Source organism: Hoplias malabaricus, chromosome 6 (assembly GCF_029633855.1).
Source record: "Hoplias malabaricus isolate fHopMal1 chromosome 6, fHopMal1.hap1, whole genome shotgun sequence".
Lineage (NCBI taxonomy): Eukaryota > Metazoa > Chordata > Actinopteri > Characiformes > Erythrinidae > Hoplias > Hoplias malabaricus.
Window position 1 is genome coordinate 29,261,153 of NC_089805.1, and position 24,658 is coordinate 29,285,810.

Below are 24,658 nucleotides of genomic sequence, written 5' to 3' on the forward strand. Positions count from 1 at the left end.
GATCCACTTTGGAGCCATGGGGAGCCATGAGAGCAAAGCCCCATCACAACAGTCCAAAGGGTTAGGTTAAAATATCTTTACCAGTTAAGTGCTGTGAGGCTCCCTGTGAATATGACTGTAATGGGGCTTTTCCAATACATGGAACCTACGTGACTCGACTCGGCCAAATCTGGTACCTGGTCCCTAGACCCAGGTACATTTTTAGTCCAAACCGAGCAGAGTAGATACTAAATCGTGATGTGTATACCCTACAGCGCACTGATTATCTTGAAAGACCTGTCTATCACCACGAAAGCAGAACTCCAGCACAAACTAGCGGATTTGAGTAAAATCTCAAATTAGAGCAGCTTTCACATTTTTTTGTATCCAACTCAAAGTGGCAGCTCTTAACACTACCCCAAGGTGTTTTGAAGAGGTTCAAATGCTCCAAAAATCTCCAGTAAATCTCAGAAAATCTCCAGTAAAACCCGAATGAGCAACAAGGTAAACTGATCTGTGAGAACTAGGGTGCAGGGCCATGTCCAGTCCAAAAAAAAAAAAAACAACAACTGCAAACTAACTTTTACCACTGGGGTTGTTGTGTTTTTTAAAGCCAGAGGTTCCCTTAGAGACAAGGTTTTGTGACATCACAGGCTCCATTTTGTAGGAGCTGTGCTAATGGAAAAGTGACCAGCTAAAAGCGAGTCGAGTCGAGCTGATCCAATGCGGAGGAAAAGCACCATAAGAGGGCTGCTGAATATGCTTGCTTATGAAACACATCAACTATAACACATACACAATGTGCACTAATGGGTTCACCCTGTTCTTTGCAGTTAGTGCAGTTCAGGGCCAAATCCATCTTCATCTGTCAATTTATAAGACATGCATAACTAAAGAATAGGAGTAGTCTTCTGTTAAGTGTTCTTCTGTAATTTGGTTTGATCTGCACGTGAGCGTGGAATGTGAAGACACATTGAGACAGTGAATTCAGTTTGCCCAAATGGCATTTGAAAAATAAAAAGCATCTGACATATAGGCCCACTGTGCCTGCACCAATTCCAATCTGACATTTTAGTGAGCGGGTCATGAAATATATTAGTTACTAGTATAGATGAAAATTCATCAACAAGTTTGACACTTTTCATTCAAAACTGAAAAATCTGCAATTAGGGATTGCCATGTCACTCATCATGATAAACTGTGTTCATCTGTGGAAATGCAAACTGTAGAATGCCTTGTAAACAAAGTAAACAAGGACTCACCAGATTGAAGCTATGAATAGTACATTTTCTTGATATTTTGTTAAACATGAGTCAATTAGAAGCCTCTTCCATGAGGTGCTATGTATCTAAAACACTTTAAGTATCAAAAGTGTCTTTAAGGGGGCAGCTGTGGTCTTAAGGTGAGAGGATCGAAAATGAGGCCGGAGTGTCGCCAGTTCAAATCCCAGGGCCAGAAGGATTAATTCATCCATGGCCAAAGTGCCCTTGAGCAAAGCCCCTAACCTCAAACTGCTCCCCTGACACCGAGGTGTTTGGCAGCCCCCTGCTCCAGTTGTGTGTGTGCTAACTGCCTGTAGTGCGTGTGAAGAATTGCTCACAAGTGTGTATTTGTGTGTTCACTACCACGGGCGGGTTAAATGCAAAGAAGCAATTTCCCAAAGGGATTTAAAGTGACTCTTCTTAAACCTGTTAAATAATTTCATAATTAGGTCACTGCAAAAAAAGTGGTTGCACTCTTTGATATAGATCATTTGTAGAACAGCTGTGTGTGCCTGGTTCTGGAAGCTTGATTGCTCATGGCCTCATGGATTTCAGTAAATCAGTTATACTCTTAAATCACTCATTAGCATGCTGACTTTTATAGGTTCCATAGTAAGAAATAAATCTGAATCTCATAACAGTTGATGTAAATTGGCCAAATTGATTGGACAGTCATCTGGTATTGCATCAATGACCCACAGAGTACACAGTGAACCAGAGATAGCAAAAGTATTGTAGTAGGCGCATTCATCTGCTTGTGTTCCAGTTCATGATGCCACATTGTGACAGTGTATGGTAGATAAAAAAAAAAAATTAGAGCCATATGCCTTGGACATGCTGTGCAGTTCTGTCCAGACTGGAAGCCATGAAATTGAAAGTCTTCCTCTCAGGAAGCAATACTGGAAACAGGAAGTCATAGTGGTGGTACGCATTATCTGATCCTGTGCCAACAGAGGAACAAACAGATTGAACTATGGCTGACACAGTAATGCACAATGTTTGGAATTTGGTTTTGATTAAATGAGTTTTGAAGTAAGGAACACTTGTTTAAATTTTATTTTATAAACATTTATGTGAACTTAATGGATGTAAGTGATGATCTTACCTATATCCTCATGCCCCTCTATAACAACCACATGGGATTAATGTTATTATATATTAAAATAACTTAAATAATATATTATATTATTTAACCCTGCAGGGTGTGAAACTATATCCTGTACCATAACTGATTTAGAATAGTTCGTGTCACTGTCATGCAGCTCCAGGGTCCTGGGGTTGTGGATTAAAACCCCACCTTGGGTGACTAATCCCTTGCTTCTGGGTGGATTGGGTGTTCATAAGTGTCCATTGGTGAAAACATATGGTGCACTGTGATGGATTTTCACTCCATTCCGTATGTGTTCCTGTTCTTGCACCCAGGATAAAACTGTTACAGAATATGAATTAATATATACCGGTCAACAATTACGATGACATAAACTCCTTGTCTACTCACGGTCCATTCTCTCACCTCCACTGACCATACCTGAGCACTTTGTTGTTCTACAGCTTGACTTGAGTCCATCTGTTGCTCTGTTAGACACTCCTACATTGTTGGTTCACCTTGTAGATGTAAAGTCACAGACAGCAGCTGATCTGCTGCTGCACAATTTGTGTTGGTTGTCCTGTAGTCCTTCATCAGTGCCCATTGGTACTGCCCATAGGATGCTGTTGACTGGATATATTTGGTTGGTGGACTATTCTCAATCCATCAGTGACACTGAGGGGTTTAAATTTGCTCAGATGGCAGAACCTAAGCAAGAGTTAAGAGGACACCTCTAGTCAAAGAATCGTCTCTTTTGGAATCAGTTCTACACGGCTGTCATTTCAGAGACAAGACCAATGTAAATAAACACAGCTTTAAGAAGACAGAAGAAATCATATAGGCAGGCACAGTGGTGCAGCAGGTAGTGTCGCAGTCACACAGCTCCAGGGACCTGGAGGTTGTGGGTACAAGTCCCGCTCCGGGTGACTTACTGTCTGTGAGAAGTTGGTGTGTTCTCCCTGTGTCCGTGTGGGTTTTCTCCGGGTGCTCCAGTTTCCTCCCACAGTCCAAAAAACACACGTTGGTAGGTGGATTGGCAACTCAAAAGTGTCTGTGAATGTGTGTTGCCCTGTGAAGGACTGGCGACCCCTCGAGGGTGTATTCCTGCCTTGCGCCCAAATGATTCCAGGTAGGCTCTGGACCCACCACGACCCTGAACTGGATAAGCAGTTACAGATATTGGATGAATGAAGAAATTATATGAATAGCCAAAAAATATTGTTTACTTTGAGTATATGAGAGAAAGAATCAGTTCTTTCTACTCTGCTACATAGAGATAAATTGTTGTAAAAATATAAACGGTTGTTGAAATGAGTAGACTATAATGTTTAAAGGGAGATGCCCTGGTTTTGCTGGTTTTCATTCACTTGCCTGCTATGCTTGTTTATTCAACTTATATGTAGAACTATCAGGTTCTGTAAAGAAAAAAGCAAGAATTATGCCATCAATCTTAACCTGGATTTTGTTACAAAATTTATAGACTGATCCTGCAGGCCTGTCTTTGATACTGATTCAAGAAGAGTAGTTTTGTATGTAATAAGGAACTTTTCCTTCTGTCTGGTGAAATTAAGCCATTTTTGGTGACATTTTGTCAATGTAGATTAAAGAATAGTGATTTTTAGTAGTTTCCCTCAGTTTTTATAATGTGCAATTTTGGAAACCAGCTTCAATTTTGGATCAGGTATTTTTATAGGCCCGCTAATGCCAATAAATATGGTTACTTGTGTATGAAACTGAATTATGTTTAGTATTGTATTGCTCTGATTGCCTTTAAATGGTGCTGTAATTATTATATTTGAGTGCTTTTTTCCTTCACCTTAAATAGTGAATATTTTCTAAGCATCTTTCCACATGAAATGTTGCTCTGTGTCATTCTGCTTCTCCTTTAAATGGTTTATATTCAAAAGCATTTTACTTTTGTGCTCTGTGAGCTGTGTGAAATAAACAAGCCTCTTAAAAAGGACTTCAATTTTGTCCATGCAAGAAATACATTTCCACAATAAAAACAAAATTAATAAATAGGCTCTTACACAGACTGGAACTGCCATGTTAAACATATTTACAAATATTTTAATATATTTTTTATATTTTATATATATATTTTTTTATATACATGTGATTGGTGTAGAGTTAGACCAGTGTTTCTCGAAGTGAATGGATGGGAATAGCTTCGTAATGTATATCTCTTGTAATAATTACACTGTAAAAGTGATTTGCCAATTTTTTTAAAAGATGTATTTAATTAAAATTGCAATGTTGTATGATTTACAATGTTTAAAATAAATTCCAGTGGAATTTGGCAGAAGACCTGTATGTGTGTGTCTCTGTGTTAGGATGTTATACCTTCCTTAGAAGTCCCAGACTCACATTTACTGGTTGTTTCTGTTTAAAATATATGTATTTTAACTTACTGTGAACAGTTCTGGAGTCTCTAAAAAATCACACTTATGGACACAAAATTAGGAAGCAAAGTCGCTTTTTTTATGTTTATAAAAACAAAAACAACAAGCAAAGTGCTGTTAATTTTATTGTTGTTCAATTTAAAATTTGGTGAAATACTGATAACCATGATTATTTGGCCACTATATTTGTTCTAATAAAATCTCGTATTGTTGTATGTGTAGTACTGAATGCTGCTGAATTTTTTAGAACTCTGTTAAATGGAAGCAATTTTGTTTATACCCTCAAGGTTTAAAGCATTTTCTGTTAGACCTATTCACAACTAACTTGTTGACTACTTTCTCCTTCATGTGCCTCAAGCCCATGAATGTGGTGCTGACTCCTCTTTACTGTGCTGTCAGTGGGTTTATTCTTTACTAGCCTGATGCACATGCTCAACCTCCAGCACACAGAGAAGTAACTAGTTTTCAAAATCACTGGAGGGCCACACAGAGCAGCACCTTGCAGGAAACCCTGCCAAGCTCAATCAGAAATTTTCACTGCACTTATACCTTCAGGCTTCACCTTACTCCTACGGGATCCCTCTGTACAGATATTTGATGCCAGTCCTTTGATTCTAACCTTCCAGATGAAGCATAAGGACTCAGTAAGCATGCTACAAAATGTTCAGGCATTTAAGCAGTTAACCATCACTCTGCAATGCTTTGATCACTCAAGATCAGCTTCAAAGTGGTGCCTCATAACCCTCCCTGTAGAAAGAGGAAAGGCCTCATGTGCCTGGCTGTGCCGATGAACTGATTTCAACGTGCAGATTAGTCTTGGTCCACGAATGATGTCATCTCACAAACCCTCCACCCCCGCCTACTGCTGGACCTGGTCCAGGCCACTTGGGTTTGGGCTTGACTTTGATTGGTGTCTGCTTCCTGGAGGAGCCCCGACCTCCCCCTTTCCCACTCGTCTCTGAAAGACTATTAATTAGTTCCTGATTATGATCCCCAGCAGGGCAATAAAATCTCAGTCTTGGAACAGTATGGAGATCATACTCCAATTATTTGATTTTTTTTTCTCAGTTTTCTTTGCTGGAAACCATTTTTTAAAAAGACATAGTTTAAATTCAATCAGACTTGCACAGTTTTCCACTTCTTCAAATGTAGTCAATCAGCCATGATGTGTTTTGAGGTTTGCCTTTTATTTTGCCCTGGCGCTATAAGGCTAATGTAGAAAAGAACAGAAATAAAAAGAAAATGACATCAAGTTGGCTATTTTGGCTACATGATTTACTTTTGTACATATTTAATAACTGTATGATACATCATACAGTTCAAGGATCCACATGGCTTAGCTTAGTGAGTTTTTTGTAAGCATGTTGAGCAAACATTTACTATGAGATCCATTGCAAAAAGTACAGAAAGAAAATTTGGTCTTTGTTGATCATCTATACTTAATTTAAATTATTTAAGACAGGTCACAAAATGTAACTCGTGTGTGTGTGTGTGTGTGTGTGTGTGTATAATCATCTAATTCTGCACTCTAATATTTGACAGCCCTAATGTCTGATGAATTTCTATCTGTGTAAGGTGTACATTATATACTATCACTCTTTTTCCCCCCATCCCCACAAGAAAGCTGTTGCCAGCCATTTTTCTCCTTAAAGGTGATAAAGTTGACCTAATAAACGCAGCGCTGACTGATGGACCTGCAGGGTTCTGTATAAGTTGCTGAGGCGTCAGTATTGATTGCAGTATAGATCTGCTCCTTACTGGCTTCATAGACAGATTTACAGGCTTCAGCACTTTGTTATTTCAAGACTGACACAGAGAGGAAATATGCCTCATTTCTCCTTTGAAATCTGCACTTTTTATGTTAGCTTGAGTGAGGCTTTAAAATCCTGTGCTGACTGAACAACATGCTTGCCAACAAACAAAGAGAAAGTGAAAAGAACTGTCCTTGCAGCCACATTTTCAATATTTTTGATGCATAATTCACTGTGAATTGAAACCAATGTGCATGCTACTGGAAGTATCAACACTTAGAAACCTCAATTGTGTCATTGCCTGGCACTGAAGTTCAGATTAGAACTTGTTAAAAGAGACTGTACATCAAATATTAATACAGTTAATAATGTAGCTTTATTCATTCAATAAATCCAGTTTTTTTTATATAGTATCAGTGGTAAATAACATAGTTTCTGAGTATAATCTTGTGAAAAAACACTGGAACCAGGAGTCCCAGTATCTCCAACACAAATATAGCTCTTTAATGTCAGTAATGACAGATAATGTCAGTAAATTAGTGTTAAACACAAAATAAAATGTTTTCTTTAAAGAATGCTGTGCCTTTAGTCTCACTCACTTGTTGCGATAACTGCTAAGGTAACTTGTTCACTGGACAAATTAACAGTTCGCCATCTAGACAACTGGCACATTGCACTGTACAAATGAATCAGGAATCTAACTTGACAGTGTCATCTAACATTGAAGGGTTTTATTTCTGTGGTCACCTCATGTAGAAATACCACCAGTAACCACTAGATTCATAAAGCTTTCTCTTTATCAACATACTGTACAGTATTTGTGGAGAGCTTTATCCAGCAGTTCATTATAATGGTCATTATAAAGAGACCAGCTTTATCACTACTCATATAAAATTCTATACTCTTCAGTCTTCAGATATTTCATTTTATGTGCAGGAGTTCCAGAATAAAGAGTATTGTGAAGTTTATGGAAGTCGTACTGACCAGATCGCTAGCAGCTCTCTCTACACGGCTCTGGCTGCTCCGGGTATCTGTACAGGGTTGTTCCCTAAATTAATCAGTGACCTATTCACTATATACTTCACTACATATTGAGCAATGTAGGGAAAAGTGTAGGGTGCCATTTGGAACACACCTCACCTTGTATATGACCAGTCAAAAGTTTGGACATCTTCTCATTCAATGTTTTTTCTTGTGTTTACTTTTTTTTCTACATTGTAAATGAAAATGGAAGACATTAAAACTATGAAGACACACATATGGAATTATGTAGTAAACAAAAAAGCGTTAAACAAACCAGAATATGTTTTGTACTTTAGATTCTTCAAATTGGCCACCTCTTGCTTTGATAACAGCTTTGCACACTCTTTGCGTTCTCTCAATCAGCTTCATGAGGCCGTCACCTGGAATGGTTTTCAGTAAACAGCTGTGGCCTCTTCAAGAGTTAATTTGTAGAAATGCTCGACTTCTTAATGTGTCTGAGGCCATAACTTGGGTTGTGCAGAGGTAGGGGCTGGTACACAGTTCTATACAGTGAATAGCCCTATTTCAACAATGACTAATGAGATGATGTGTCCAACATTTTTAATGGGTACTGTACATAGGGGCGAACCCACTGAGAATCTACTGAGAAGAGCGTACTGAGTTTATGAGACGAATCTGGGGCAATTTTCCACCATCTTGAAATTGCCCAAAAAAAGAGGCTTGACTGTAAGGAACAAAACCTAATGCTGATTGGAATGTGATACTTAAAGGTAGGACAAACCGTCTGGCAGAGCTTGGTTAATACAGAACCATGGGTTTTTACTGTAGTAGAATGAAAGAAAAAAACATGTCCTCCCTTTTAGTGGTGCGTCGCTCCATTGCTCTAATGAACCAAGCGGATACTGTGCAGTTCTGACTCACTAGAAAGTTTCACTAGAAATGCATAGAATGTTTTACATACTGCTTAATCAATAGCAGTGATTCCTCTAACAATTAACAAGATTATGTTTACATGTCAATGTATTCAAGAAAATTGAATTCAAGAAATTATATGTTTTTTGCATTTCCTCCTCCAAGTTCATTTAAGGTGCTAATGAAAGCTTGCAGCAATGTGAATGTCTGCCTGAGTAGCCCCCTGACACCTTCCTCATCTGTGTGCATGTTTATACATACACACACACACACACACACACACACACACACGCACAGGGGGATATACACTTCTTAAGAGATATGCTTTTGTTCCTGCCTTTGTTAAATTAGTATTGCAAACACTTGTCAGTATCGAGTAGGTGTGGGTTCTGAGAGCAAGCTTTAATGCCTCTACTCCCCCCACCAATGCTGCTCTCCGTCTCCTCTCTTATGCCTCCCTGCCTCAGCAGTAACATGGCTCACGGCTAACGGCGCACAGCACTGAGGGACCCCTTTCTTTCCTTTCAAAGGTTGCTAGGCATGAACGTGCAGTTTGACAGGCTTTTAGTGGAGTAACCTGCAGGCAACAGATTGTCCTCAGCAAAAGTAATCTCTCTCACTCCCCTGTGTGTTCTCTCTTTCTCTCTCTCTCTCTGCTCACTCTTTTTCTTCTTTCCTGTCACATTGTTGCTTCTTTTCTTTCTCATTCCTCCCCTGCTCTTGTGTCTCATCCAGGTTCACTATGGAAACAGGGCGGCCCCCTGCTGGCTGCCTGTTCATTAGAACGCAGACGGAAGTAACTCCTGTGGCTGTCTCCTAATAGGGGCCACAAAACTCTACAGGACCCCTAACTCAGTGTCCATGTCTGATGTTTGTTAGGACATCTGCAGAACTTTCACCACCTCAGTCACATCCCTCTACACTACACTACTGCTGCAGTAGAGCTTAACTTCTAGACTGAAACCAGAACAGCTTTGGTTTATGTGCATTTTGGTACTCTATTTTAGACTATTTTGATTTTTTTTAATTTTAAATTTTTTTGGTGGAATGTACAGTTTCATAAGCGGTGCAGTGATGTAAGAGGGAGGTTCGCTGTCACACAACTCCAAGGCCCTGGGTTTGAGACTCACCTTGGAGATTGGTTTGTTCTCTCCCAGTGTCTGCGTGGGTTTCTCCCACTGTCCAAAAACTCCAACTTGGTAGTTGGATTGGCTACTTTAGGTGAGAGTGAATTTGTGGGTGTGTTGTGCACTATGATGGCACCCTGCATCCACTTTTACAGGACCAAATTACAGTTTAATAAAACAGGTAGCTGCCATTATTTTTATGTAAGACAACACCATAAAAAAGCACTATCTCTTTTACTATATTATATATATTAAATAAATCATAATTATAATAAAAAATAATAAAAAAAACACTTTTTGTTCATTTTTTACCCAATGTTTTGTGTCCGCCATACATTCCTATGTCACACTGATTGCGTGTCAAGCTTCTCCTTGCTGTTTTAACCTTGGCACACCACACATTAGCCTGCTGAAGTCACCCACAACAAATCTGTATTGATGTTCTCAGAGACTCCTGGGCCGTCTGAGGTACACATTTGACAGGACTGTAATCAGACGCCCAGATTGTGTGTGGTGGGACCTGTGGGTGTCCGCTGGAGTTTGTTAGTGGGGCTTTTTTGTTAGTTTGCTGGTAGGAGAGTGTGGACTGTTTCAGGATGGGGGTGGGGTCGTTATCTTTGGGAAATTCTTTCAAACTGCGCACCGGCAGATGTCTGTTACAAGAACAGATCGCAATGTTAAGATCAAAAGGATGCAGCAGATTGGTTTATATGGCCATGCTTTGTTGCATGACATGACTGTCAGCTTCAGTAGGGTCCATGTCATAGTGAGCAGATACAGCTTTTGTGGTCCAGGTTTGCAAACCTTTTTTTGCAGGTTACACCACAGTCAAGTGGCGAGCAAATGTTCTTTGAAGTCAGACAATATCAACGTTCTTGTATTGCGGAGGCTATTTTCAGTTGTTTTGCACATTGGTTTATTGTAAATAATGCAGTGTTTGCTTCACAGCCTTGTAATCTGGCACATTTATTAGACATTGTGTTATAAAGCTGCTTGGGAACACTTGTATTAATGAGACACTCAATACGTTGTCTTTGCGTGGCCTACATCATTATCTCGGGGGCTTTGTTGTTGATTTGGGTGGAATTTCTCATCTGTTCCATTGTATTGATTTAAATGTATAGTGCTGACAATTGAATTGTTCAGGATTGTGAATTGTGCAGTGCTGGGAAAAAGTTAAGATAAAGTTGCTTTGAACAAATTCCCTCTTTGATCATAGTCCTTGCTTGAATGGCATTCTTTAAGACATCAGTGCTGCTTGTGAATGAGCTTGTTATTGTTCTGTTTTATCATGCTTTCCTTTCACCAGGTCTCCACTGCTTCCATGCCCTTTTGTTAGTGGAAGACAGCTTTCCTTGTTTTCTAAGACACACACACACTCATGAATGTAAAAAAATAAAAATAAAAAAATAAATAATATAAAAACAAACACATACAACAAAACTACCAACAAGTACAAATCTTAAATCCATATCTTTATCAGATGAATGCTGTCATCTTTTTTTTTTAAAGCACAATCAGTCTTTTATCTCCTTTTTTCTATTTATCTCTTTCTCTCAGTGAGAAAACAGAAAAGCATATTGACTCAACTTGACGGAGTATCTGACTTTATCAGCACAAACATAAACAAGTTAACACAATGCCCACTATCTTTGTTCTAAACTTTGGTCACCTTGCACACAAACAGAGAGGGATGATTTAATGTTGACTGCATTGTGAGGCTTTCTAAAGCAGCATCAGTATGGAGTGAATGTCAGGGTGAGTAAGGATTGGTCTGAATGAAGGTTGCCATGGAGTCGCCGAAACTATCCCACTACACACAAAGACCCACTGCTAATTCTCATATCTGTAACCTCTGATTATAAACCAAACATGCTCTCCTCATACAGAGCACACCTCTAAAAACACACCCTTTACAAATGCTTGCCCACATTGCTTTACACCAGAGGTCATCATTATAGCTGGTGAGAAGCTGGAGTTGTTTCTCAGAAAAGTAAAAGATTTTCTGTATTCCTTCAACTCATAGCACATTTTGACACTGAAACATGTCATGATTAAACATGTCAGGACTGAAAATGTCGTGTGAAATGTACATCAAATGTAAATGTAATTCTTTACATTCGTAACAGGTTTGTGTTTTTTGTTGTTGTCGTTAGAGAGTTTAGTTGAATAGGGCAGTTGTTGTGCAGGTTTATGTTCTTGTATTGTCAAATCTCCAGACAGTTTCTGGCATTTCAATAGGACACTTGCAGCACTGGAAGACAAACAGTCATTCCTCCGAGGGCTGTTGCCAGGGGGATGGAGGAGGGGGGCAGCGACTCCTCTAATTTGAGAGAGAACATGTGGCACCACTGCTGCTGCTGCTGTCTGTGCCATAAACTAGTGACGAGTGTCACCAGGAAACCTCTCCAATGCAGACAGAATCTGCAGTGCAGTACGCCATGGAGAGAATGAAGCCTCTTATCAACACAGCAGAATTTCATAGATAAGCCAATGCAGCGAACAGTATGTGTTATGACAGAAATAACACTTTCCAGAGGTGTTTGGGGTGCAGAGACACGAGAGTCTCATGATTTAAATATATTGTATCAATACAACTTAATACCACAGGAAGGTGAAAAAGGAAATGCAAAAACATTGTGATGATTAAGAAGGTCCAATTTTGAGCTTTGGCTATTAGTCTATCTGACACCTCTTCAGTCAGCAGAGCCTTTTAATCTTCCAGCACCTGTTGAGAGAGCTTTCTATACAGATTGATTACAGACCTGTGAAAATCAATGTCATCTTACAAACAGAAGTGAAGTCTTCGAAACAGTGAAGCATGAAATTGAGGGTACAAAATCTGGAATATAAAAATGCATCTTAAAGTGGAGCCATTTGGGGGTGTTGGAATTGATAGGCTGTCATTTTGAGTTTCGTTTTGTATTTTTCTAATTAAAAAAAACCACCATATTTCTGTATTCAAACTGCACTGGACCAGAGAAAAACATCTTGTTTCCTTGATTTTTGGAGTACTGTTTTTATCCAGATTTTTTAAATACACTTATGCCTTGTCCTTAATGATAATAATAATAATGCCATCTTAAATGTTTGTTCATGTGGATAATAATGCATCAGAATCTGAATCAAGATTATTGACCAAGAATTGGTACACAAATTTTGGTTTGGCTGCGCATTAATTAGATCACGGTGACAAATTTTATCATTATTAATATAATTAATATTATGAATAATTATGCATTTATTTATTTCAAGTTATTTTTATGGATTTTGATATTACAGAACTGGGTGGCACAGTGGCGCCGCAGGTAATATTGTAGTCACACAGCTCCAGGGACCTGGAGGTTGTGGGTTCTTGTCCGCTCTGGGTGATGATAGCGAGAATATTCAGAAAACAGAGTAATTGAAAGATATTAGTCTCCTATTCTTCACATTACCCCAGTAGTACACCCACAAACTTTCTCCCACTAAGTAATTATGCATTTATATCTCATGTGTTGCGTATGTCACCCAGAAGAGGCTGTACACCTAGGCTTTTGCCAATTAACCCTGGTATGTTTGGTATGTTTTCCCCTACAGATAGTGGTCTCAGCAGCAAAGTCTCTGACCTCTGATGACCTTTACCTGGAGGATACGGGTTCTGCTGGATATCCCGAAGATGACGATGACTTCAGCTCTGGATCTGGATCAGGTGAATCTTCAGAATTCAGCCGAAAGTTCTGCTTTCTACCATCTAACAGATGTTCAAAAAATTGACTGTTTCTTCTTAGAAGACAGAGCAAGACTTGGCCTAAGAGTCATAGGCCTGCTGTGCTTTTTGTGATAGATTTTGTACTTCTTTTAGGTGCTGGAGAGGATGTGGAAGAGGTGGTCACAAAGAACACACTCTTCATAGCCCCCAAAGCAGAGCCAACACAGGACACCACCAAAGACTTCACACCCAGAGTAGAGACCTCCACATTACGAGATATCCCAAGGGAAATGCCTAGGAAGCCTGTCCGGACAGAGGTTAGTTCCTATCAGTGAAACTTTAGTTATTTGCTTTTTTAAGTTTTTTAAATGTTTATTACATTAAATGTTTTAGTAATCCCGGCAAAAAGGAACATACTGTAATTATTAGAATTGGTCTGCAAATCATTATTCATATTTATTTTAAAGCCTTGTCCTTTGTTTAAGGATAAGAGGCAGCTGCTTCTGACACTGTTTGAATATGTTATTATTATTTATGGGTATTGTTAAAGAAACAGTCAACAATCATACCAATATCTATATCTTAAACTCAAAGCCTTTTTCACTCCTTTGTTAGCATAATACCCAGCTCTTTTCAAAAAGGAAAACAATTGGAAAAAAAGCCTTTTGGATTTTTGAAGTGAAACGCCTTATGAAACTGACTTAAATACATGTGACTCAATGACATACATACATACATACATACATATATGTGATATCAGGACCAAAATACAGTACCCAACATTGTTTGGTATGTCAAATTCTACGTCCTGCAACTCCTATTTCAGGGTAAGAGTTACCCTCTATGCTTTGCTACTCAACTTAAAAACCATCAGGTGTCCTTAACCCACGATTAAGACCCTGCTTTGGGCAAGAGATTAAGTGCTCTTGAGGCGTCTGGTTCAGTGAAGCTTACTGGCTAAATTTATGCTGCTACGTGTGCATTTTCTCTTAGCAAATGTTTTTGATTGGCTGTGATTCTGCAATCATCGGTTGCTATAAATGTTGCAAATTGCAGCAGCACAACCAATGGAAACATTGCCCAGTTGCAACATAAATAAAAAGGAAGCTCCCTTTTCTCAATATATATATAGTAAACTTTTAAAAATTTGCAACATACTCAAATCTTAAATGAGTAGTTAATGATTATATAAAAAAGTCCATATTATAAAGTAAAAAAATAAAATATTCCCACCAGGGACGGCAGCATCATAGCACCCTTTATTGGCCATCTGTGCATGATACTCACTCACTTACTGTCAGGAATTGCACCACAAGATATGCTGTTTCTCATTTACTTACATGTAGGAACTGCTCATCAAGGGAGTGTTATTGTGCTATTAGATTTAAATCCATTCATGTTACACCACATATTTAGAAACTGTGTGGTTTCAGGATTTATGACACTAAAACATATTGTGTGGTTAGAGTTATCCTCGTGAGTCTAATACAGGTATTTCCCCTGTCCACTCAGCCCCCAGTTCCAGTTACAGAGGACCTACGCAGGAATCCTCTGACCAGCACCACAAGCTCCCCTCGCTCCCCTGTGGAGCCCTTTGAGGTGCGCTCTGAAAATCTCTTCCAGAGGACAGAGGTTCTGGCAGGTACGTACGGCTGCATTAGAGTCATTTTGTTTAGTTGGATTCCTAATCACATTGTCTTAATAGTACATTAACATTGCTGAAGGATAAGTAGATTATTTGTATAATAGTGCCTGAACTGCCACGGTCCAAATGTTTCCATCACTTTCATTTTCCGGTAATGAGAGATCATACTTGAAACAAAGGCTGCACTGAGTGTTTGAAGGTTACACTGTGGTTTTCAAAAAGAAAAAACATGTCACGTCTATCACGGAAATGCATTTGTTTAGCCTGAGTGAGAAAGCCAAATATCCTCCATTGATTTTCAAGGTAATATTACTGCAGCATTTGAACATTTCCCAAAGGCGATTTATTTTTTTATTTATTTATTTAAGTATGGAAGCAAGCGCATCCTTTAACTTCATATGTAGCCCTCACTGGGAGTTGTCGGAGTTCACAGAAAAGGCCTCTCTATGATGCCTGTTTATTTCTCTCTTCAGAGGTGATGAAAAACACAAACGGCGCTAGCTTAAAATAACTGATCAATTTCCTGAAGTTTACGTTCTGAAGGAAAATATAAAAGCTGATTTAACTCTGCTCTGTCTGGGTAATATCCTGCGCAGAGAAGACTGTGCCCTGAAAGAAGCAGCTTTAACTGTGGGCTAAGGGACCTTTTCCTGCATCCTGTCACCCAGCTCTTCTCCAGGGCCCCCTAGCGCAGTTGAGGAGGTCTTTTATCTAATTAGTCAATTAAGTGTGGCTTAACTGAGGAAGAGAACAGCCGGCTTTTTATGAACTGTGGAATTACAGGGGAAAATAGGGCCCAGTCACATAACCCAACAGCAGATGATTATCGCTGACTTAATGTTTGTGAGCACACCCGTGGGGCTGCCTTTAACCTCTCTTTATTTCCTGTCTTACAGCTGTCATTGCAGGCGGAGTTATTGGCTTCCTCTTTGCCATCTTCCTCATCCTCCTTTTGGTCTACCGCATGAGGAAGAAGGATGAAGGGAGCTATGATCTCGGAGAAAGGAAACCCTCTGGAGCAGCCTATCAGAAGGCTCCCACCAAGGAGTTTTATGCATAGACTCCCTCAAACCCCCCCCACCCCACCCACCTCGTCTCGTAAGCCCAGCTTCACCTACCACGACTGTCTCATGTCCATGATGGCGACAAACACTTTCACATAAAAATTAAAAGAAAGCAAAACAACAGTTGATGAACATAACATAAAGGAAAGCTTTTTTCTTGCGTAGAGTATTGTAATTAAGACCTTTTCTTTCTTTCTTTTTTTTAATGAAAAGCCAAGCAGTGCTCATTTTACAGTCAATCTCAATGTATTTAAACCTTTATCGTGTATTATTTGAAAAAGGCTGAAAAGACAAAAACCACAATCTGTAAAGGTTCTACATCTGTCTTCTGTCAAAGGAGCTGTTTTTATTCGCTGACTACTTTTTAACTGTAGCAGTATGTATTTGTAAAGAATTAAAAAAACAATTTAAGCTGGAAATAATGGAATATAATTGTTCTGTATCAATCCTGTTTTCATTTACATCATTATTTTGTCTTAGCATGTCTGATGTTGATCTTAAAGGTGTATTACATTAATTTATCTTTTCTCTGGTGTTTAAAAATGCCTTTCTGTAGGTTTCATTGAGCTCTTTTGTCTCTGGATTAACATTTAACCGTCAGTGTAAATGTTCTCCCTTAAGGTTACAATGTTTATTATTATTATTATTATTATTATTATTATTATTATTATTATCTCTCACATCGACTTGCTCTTCTGAATTTACAATTTACAATGGAATTTATGTTTCTTCGCCTAGCTTAGCTTCATATGTAATTTCTTTTTTATGCTACATTGAAAATTGGACTTACAGGTGAGAAATGATGGGGCTTAAATAGAGCAAGATCCATATATCCATATATCACTGGAGAGGTTTTATTGTTTAATTGAGTATGATCTCATATGGTACTTGTCGGTGCTCATCAGTTTAAAGTGTGTGGAGTCATGCAGGGAGATTGTGCAAAGTGTATTTTAATTTGGTGCCCAACCTTTCCCCCACTTTTATATTTCCTTCTCACGACATCCCTACTGTCTCAGTGGTCCTGGTCTCAATTTCAGTTGTCATGACTTCCGCCTGGGTCCATTATGATTTCCTTTTGGGGTCCAGTGGAGAGGGATTGGATTGATTCCATGCAGATGGGAAATACTTGATTTATGTTCTAATGTGTTTAAGTCCCATCTGTAGTTAGAGGAAAATAACATTCTTGAATTTCAGAGGCCCATCTCCTTCCATAGAGGGGACCACTGATGTCAGCTTGCCAGAGCATTTAGTCTGAGAGCTAATATTGCCTGAAATTTAGGCTGTAGCAATTTGCAGAATTCTTCTTTGGGCATTTACTTAGGCTGAGCATTCCAGAATTCGACCCTGGTTCGTTTGTGCCCCTCTCTCTTCGGTACCATGGCTGTGGCTCAGCTTGATCAGATATGTAAGTGCCCTTTGGACAAATGGAATGATGCTTCTACAGAGACAAGGCATGCGCTATCTGTCAGTGGATGGTCTAGGACAAACCTAAGCTGGACGTGTTTGATTGAGCCTGTTGAACTCTTCGGACTCTAGGCTGTTGTAGGGTGTGAAGTAATGCTCTTGTTAATCTTCTGGTGCTGATTAAATGGGGCCCAGTATGAAACTGCTTGCGTTTGTTGCTTGTTTTCCCACTTTGTGTGGAACTATATGAGCTGGATAGCTCATAATGGCATGCTCCCTAATGAACTCCACACACATGCGCTTTTCTAACCTCCTTCCCTTCATTGTGTTTTTTTTTTATACCTGACTGTTGTCTAGCTCAGCTTGAGGTGAACAAAGGAAGCTACTGGAATCTAAACACACAAGCAAACCCAAAGACTGATAGTATTCTCACATCACTGTGTCATATTCATAATTCCCTTAGCCACTTTTGAGTTTTCACATGTTTTGTTATTTTATTTTCATTTTTTAACCTTTAGATTTTTTTTAAGTGAAGACCTGACCATTGAGTCCAATTGCGTATTCATATATAAAAAAGCTATATAGAACTATATATAAATGTATATTCACAAAATGTTTTAAACCTTCAAAGTGCCTACCATTTGGAAATGTGCTTGTGTATGTCTAGGTTGAAGGCGGTGTGTGTACATCAGGACGGCCAGAGCGATGTTGTGTAAGCACAGCTGACTGTAATGGTAACTTTTTTTTAGTCTTACAAAATGCAGACAGTATTGTATCTATAAGTTGAAACAACACTACTGAATAAACATTGTGGCCTAATTTTGACCATTCTTTGTCTGTTTCCTGCTTATGCAGCGTACATTTTTGAGAATACAGATTCCTACTTGGGTCGTTGTTTGGTTGTTAAACAAGATTTAAATTATGTAGAGGTTTCCTAATGTTTTTCTATTCCTAAGCTTGGTTCATTTTAATTATTAGAGCATGTTTGCAATGTGTTGGATATTGGAATTACTTTACCCTTAGGCTTTAATGTCATATCAGATTCATTTAAAATACACTGGCCATGTTATTTACAAAAATCCATAAAGGCAATGTTGTGTCTACGACCGCACAGTTTTATCCACAGTATATTTCTGTATTTATGTTTTGAACATAGCTCTAAGCAATAGGTTACATAAGTAAACGTCATGGGGAATAATGCTAAACAGATTCTCTTTCTGGTTATTTACTCATTGTGTGCAGATCCTCTGTGTGACTAATCTTTAAGGGTTCACTTCTGGGATTAGGATGTTTGAGATTAATCCCAATGAGTCTGGAAACTGGATTAAAGCAGGCATTGTACAGTTGGACCACTAGGAGTCTGGAAATTTTAATGGCCATAAACTCCAATCATCAGCATTGCAATTATCTTGGAAAGCATGGTGTTAGTATCAAAGATAAATCTAATATAAATGATTATTATTTTAGGGTAATTGAAGGGTTCTGTGAGATATTATGTGGTAAAAAAATCCTTAACTTTCAGTGGAGATTAAGACAAACTTAAAGAGACATTAAGGCCAAGGGAGGGTTCATAGATAATAATAAATGTGTTAAAATGTGTTTATTTAAAACTGAATTAGAAACAGAAATAGACAAAAATGCACATGATCTGTCAGGACAAAAAAAAAAAAACTTACTTTCATTTATTATTTATGTATTTATATACCAGGTGACATTTATAATGTGTCAAATTATTGTGACTACGGCATTAACGTCCATCAAATGTTAAGAATTTTTAACCTTGACCTGTAAAGTTACCAATTTGGTGAGAATAAGTTTTCTAAAAATGTACTCAGGTAAATGTGAAAATTTCAATGTTTCAAATTCTTAACTAGTGTTGCAAACCTAAACATTACCACCTAAATGGCATGGCTAATAGCAGTCCAGGGTGAACTTCAAAAATTGTAAATGTATTTATCCATGAATTACTGTTTTTGTTACTTTCTCCTAGTTTAGATTTGGAACTTAAAGGGATCGTCTGTGAGTCGGGAAAATCTGTTCTTTTCTTTGTTTTTACGTTTAGAAGCTCACATTTGCTCTGTGTTTACTTTCATGCAATTAGTGCTCTCCTGAATTTAGAGTCAGTTCTATTTGAACTAATCTGAAACTGCAAAAATAAGTAAATATTACCCACTTATGGAACAGAAAAATCTGAATCTTTTTCTTTCTTTATTTAACATTTGGAGAAGCAGAATGAGAAAACTGACTTTTTTTTCACCATTTACTGACACTTTAATTTCGAAAAAACATCATTTTTTTAATTATTGTCTGTGTATTTTAGTTTTGAATCTAAAAGTCTGGTTTTGTCAGCGTGAAAATAACTGTCCAGAAGGGTTGGAGAGTGGACATGCTTTCCTGTAAAGGCTTGGTAAAAGTCAGATGGCTTAAGTGAAAGAAAAGGTCAAGTAATGTCCAAGCTGTACTGCACTTTGTTATTTTCTGTTTGTAAAAACGCTTCGTTCCACTGACGTATGTTTTTTCTGCGGTGTCTTCTTCCAACACTTTGGTCTGGGGTGTGGTAAAAGGGACAGAGTTGACTGCAATTGTGGCAGATGTACAGATATTTCTGCCTCCAAGGAGTGTAAGTGCTGTAACATCTGTCTCTGAGGCCCACAGACTATGGAAAACACAGCAGCCCACTTCAGTCCAGCACCAGTGAAGGTCCACCGGCCAGTGGTTTGTATGCTTGCCTGTCAGAGTACAGCCAGGATTTATTGCCCTCTGAATAGGTGCCCTATGTTTGTGTTTGTGCTGGGGTTAGGGTTAGTCTGTTCCTGTGTCAGAGTGTGCCTTTAATTTATAGAGCAGTCAATAGGAGAAAGAGAGAGTGATATTGGATGCATAAGGGAAACAAAAGCCTTAGAGGCTCAACAAGAGACTTGGGCCTCCTTTTTTTGGGTGACAGAGCTAATTCAATAATCAGGCCAACACTGGTTGCTAAACCATGCAGAAATTTCAAAGAAAGGGCATCCAAAGTAAACATACTGTCAGCCTGCATAAGAGCCACTGACTGGAGGGCAAAGTGTGCAGCAGAACATGACCATAAAATCCACTCTGAAACAAGGTCCCTTAGGAGTGACAGTTCCTTTAGGATTCTTGCCACACATTCATACCTTAATCTATACCACCCTCTTCATGACGCTTCTTCTGGTGAAGGATGCTTCTTTTTCAGTGAAAACACAAACTATTCATTATTATGTAATCTTGAATCTGTTTTTTTAATTATTATTAAACTACTGAGCATTTAAGGAAAGCATTCCATGAATAAAAGCATATGATTATTATTAGCTTTAGTGTATTGTGTAGAGATTATTTTCTTTGTACATTTTTTCAAGTATGCCCTTTATTAGATCCACTTTGTGCTTTCGCTTACATGTCATTTACAGCATATACAGTGTTTTTGGTCATGTCCTCTCATCTTTACTGGTTCTCCCATAACACAGAAGACATCTTGGCAGTATACTTGTGCAGAGTGGCTTTACAAGTGGCTGAAAAACAGTCATGATCGAAGAAGGCAGAGATCAAAACCCTATTAATTAATTAATTAATTAATTAATTAACTCACTCACTCACTCATTCATTCATTGTCTGTAACCGCTTATCCAGTTCAGGGTCGTGGTGGATCAGGAGCCTACCTGGAATCATTGAGCGCAAGGCAATAACACACCCTCGAGGGTGCGCCAGTCCTTCACAGGGCAACACACACTCACACATTCACTCACACACACCTATGGACACTTTTGAGTAGCCAATTCCAACGTGTATTTTTGGACCGTGGGAGGAAACCAGAGCACCTTGAGGAAACTCACATGGAACACACCACAGACAGTCACCCAGAGTGGGCCTTGATATATGGAGCTATCTGGAGCTGTGACTTTGACACTACCTGTTGCGCCACTGTGCCGCCCAAAGTATAATATGTGCCACCCACCCTATATCTGTAAAATAGAAAATATTTATTTTATAATCAATTTATCAATCCAAAGATTGTACAAAGACCCCAAAAAGACAAACAAAAACAGTAATAAAGAATACAAAACAGTGTATACAGGAGTGTTGTGAGTAGGTAGCCTGGTTGTGGGCAGCTCAACAGCGTTACAACAAGTATTACTACTGACAGTATAATTTCTAGAAGAAACTATATGTTCCAGATTTTCAGAAAAGCATCAGCTAGTAGTAGTGATGATAGGCCATTAGCCAGAGACAGATAACTTCATTTGAAACTACCAGTGGTTAACAGCCGTTTTAGCAGGCCACTCGTCACCACGAGGCAACAATGAGTATGTGTTCCCTTGGTTGACATCAACAGCAGCTAGCAGCAGTGATATCAGTTTGGTAGCCACTGGCAATGTCAACAGGTTCCCTTGCCGACAGAAGTGGTAAAGGCAGGCAGGCAGCCGTCAAACAGCGAGATGAAGACGGGCGCCACTGTTCAGCAGGTTGGGTTGCCAAGTTTAGAAATAAGGGATGTGGGGCATTTCCATAGATACCCTTATTGTATCTAAAATGTAAAATAATGCACTGATATACCCAAAGTCATGAGTTAACAATATGTAAATTTATTATGAGGAGATGTTACCTGAAGGTGGGCATTTAAGTTTCCTTGATCCACTGTGTCATGTGTACCAAGAATACCTCATATAAGGCATTAACACCCACCGTGGTTATGAGAGCAGGAGACTCATAGGGTGCATCACTAGGCACAACACCTAACCTGGGCTTATGCGCTTACTAACTGGACCTCACAGTACTGGCAACATGTACTTTAGTTTGATGAGTCATGGTAGCAATTATTTCAGACTGACGGTAGGGTTTGTGTGTGGGGCAAACCTTAGGAACCCATGGCTCCCCAGGCATTCTGGTCGTTCTTCTGCTGCCATATTGGGATACATATAGAGTATATGTACATGTATTTTGAAAGATACATCCAGTCTCTTATGATGTATATGCATATATGGCCAAATATCATATTTCAGTATGGGAGGTGTTGTTTTTTCTGAGTTATGAGTCTAGGAACAATTACAGTTTTGAATGGGTGGAGCACTATAAGAGCCAGAAGAGGACTGACATTTCCCCAGGTGGAGTCCTAGGTCAGGCTCATGAGAGTGAGACACTGGAACAGCTCCATGTTGTAGCTGGAAAATGCCAGCTATTGCAAGCTTTGGACAAATAGACAATGTTAATATCAGGACCCTCTGTGTTATTGTCCACTGTCACATATTTCTTGCTGTTTGAAATTAACCAACGGTACTTATCAGTGTTCAGTGTGAATGAGAATTAATCTTGACATGTGCTCTGTCACAGTTGTTGGTGTTCTGTTTGATGATGATGGCCTACAGGTCACGTGGGCACATTCAGAACACTATATGACTAAAGTCATGTAATTTAATGGCCTAATTACATATCTCTCTCAGGTTTATGGTCAAAATTGGCACTGAAGGATGTGACAAAGCTTCTGAAGTCAGTCTTGGTCATAAATGTCATAATACCCCACAATTAAATGTTCAAACCATAATGTTTTTTTACAAACAAAGGAAAGTGTTTTTTAACATAATCTTGCTTAACATAAAATTCTGTAGTTTTTACATAAACTACCTGTACTGTAGAAGCTCATTTGGCCTCAGTTTGTCTCTGATATTATGTCAGAGTGTGTAACCAAGCTGCTTTGTGATTTCTATCTCCTCCCATGCTCTGTTCTTTTGAAAGACGTTTTTTTATATTCAGTTCTTTGATTCACGTTATTATTTATAGAGCTAAGGGATGTAGCCTCAGGACAGTGCATGTTTTAAACAGTGCTCCACTGCTCCGGAAGAGCCACTGACGCTGCCTCACTTCAAAGCCATGTAACATTTTATTTCCCCTCCAAAATAATTTATGACATGTATATAAAGCCAGAGCTTTGTGTGATTTAAGAGTGTATGTGTAGGTTTTTACATTTCATGAGTTAAAGGTGGAAGAAACACAAGAGGCAGAGGCTGGTTGAATCATATTTAAAATACACTAAACATACAAAAATCCTGGACAATTCCTCAGGAATGAAGTGAAATGAAGGGTTTAACCCTGGGAAGACTGCACACTACATGCTGGAACATTGCTATGAGGATTTACGTGCGTTAGTGAATTCAGGTTGGACGATTAGTTAGTTGACACTTGGCATGTGGCATAATGGCATTAGGCTCATGTACAGTTGCATTTCTAATTTATAGCCTACGCTTTTCTACAGAAACAAATCTATGTGCAATCTTTAACCAATATTTATAATTGCAGTATAAGTAATGCTGACATATTTATTTACAAAAGAAATGTATGATATAATTATTTTTTGCCAAATGTTTAGCAAATAATTATCATGAGGATTAATTGTCTGGGGTGTTCTATGTATTATGGTCATAATAATACCCAGAGGAAATTAGTTTTGTGTTGCAGGTTGTCAAATCTTTGCTGTTATTTTCACTATGAACACATTAATTGCTAATTAGTGAAATTCATACACTGGCTTCATTTACAGCCTGAAGCCGCGATGCTTGATCCGTGTGGTTAAAGTTTGTTGTATGCAGTGATCATTCAGAGCTCATAAGTGCCCTGTACAGAAACTGTAGCGGGTCAGTGTATGAACCTTTATTAAACTCAGTTTATCAGGCTAGAAAGGTTGGGCTCCTCTCGAATGTATACTGCTTATTAAAAACATTTAACACATTGCATATCACAGCTGGCAGTACGAACATCTCTGTGCCTCAGTAGTCAAAGGTATTTTAAAATATTTAAGGCATTTCAGGCACTAAAAATATCAAAGAACAGTTATAAACAAAAATGATTACTTACTGTTATTTACATGCTGTTCAATAAATAGAATCTCACACTAGATGAAATATCAAAATGCTTTGCAGTAATTGCCAGTTTATAGAATGGGTCTCCTAGTGGCATGGCCTTGTTAAAAAGGTTTAGGCTAAAAAAATGCCTGATACATCCAAGCCTCTAGGTGTAGGTTTGTTTCACAGAATGAAGGATAATATTCATTCATACATTTACCATCTGTAACCTCTTTTCCAGTTCAGGGTCGCGGTGGAAGAATATTCATATGTGAAAATTATGTATTGTTCCTTTTAAAATGTTTCTCACCATTTCAATCTATATGTCTAAAAACTGTGCTAACAGAGCTGCTAAATCAGATGAACGCTTTTTAAAATGGTCATCTATGAGAAACAGAATAAGTCAATACTGTTGATCCTCATCTAGTAAAAAGCATGGTCAGAGTTACTAAACACTACACTGAAAGGATGTTTTGGATGTTACTTATATAAGGAAAGAGAT

The 24,658-nt window shown here is 38.6% G+C and overlaps 1 protein-coding gene across 1 annotated transcript in view; it reads left to right on the forward strand.

Moving 5' to 3' along the window:
- The window catches only part of sdc2 (syndecan 2), a 34,590-nt gene extending 16,471 nt beyond the window's left edge, over positions 1-18,119 (forward strand). The window contains exons 2-5 of the mRNA XM_066674537.1: positions 13,084-13,195; positions 13,349-13,512; positions 14,708-14,837; positions 15,737-18,119. Coding sequence (XP_066530634.1) covers positions 13,084-13,195; positions 13,349-13,512; positions 14,708-14,837; positions 15,737-15,900 — 570 coding nt within the window. The 3' untranslated portion in view covers positions 15,901-18,119. The remainder of the gene's footprint in view (positions 1-13,083; positions 13,196-13,348; positions 13,513-14,707; positions 14,838-15,736) is intronic.
- The last annotated feature ends 6,539 nt before the right edge of the window (positions 18,120-24,658 follow it).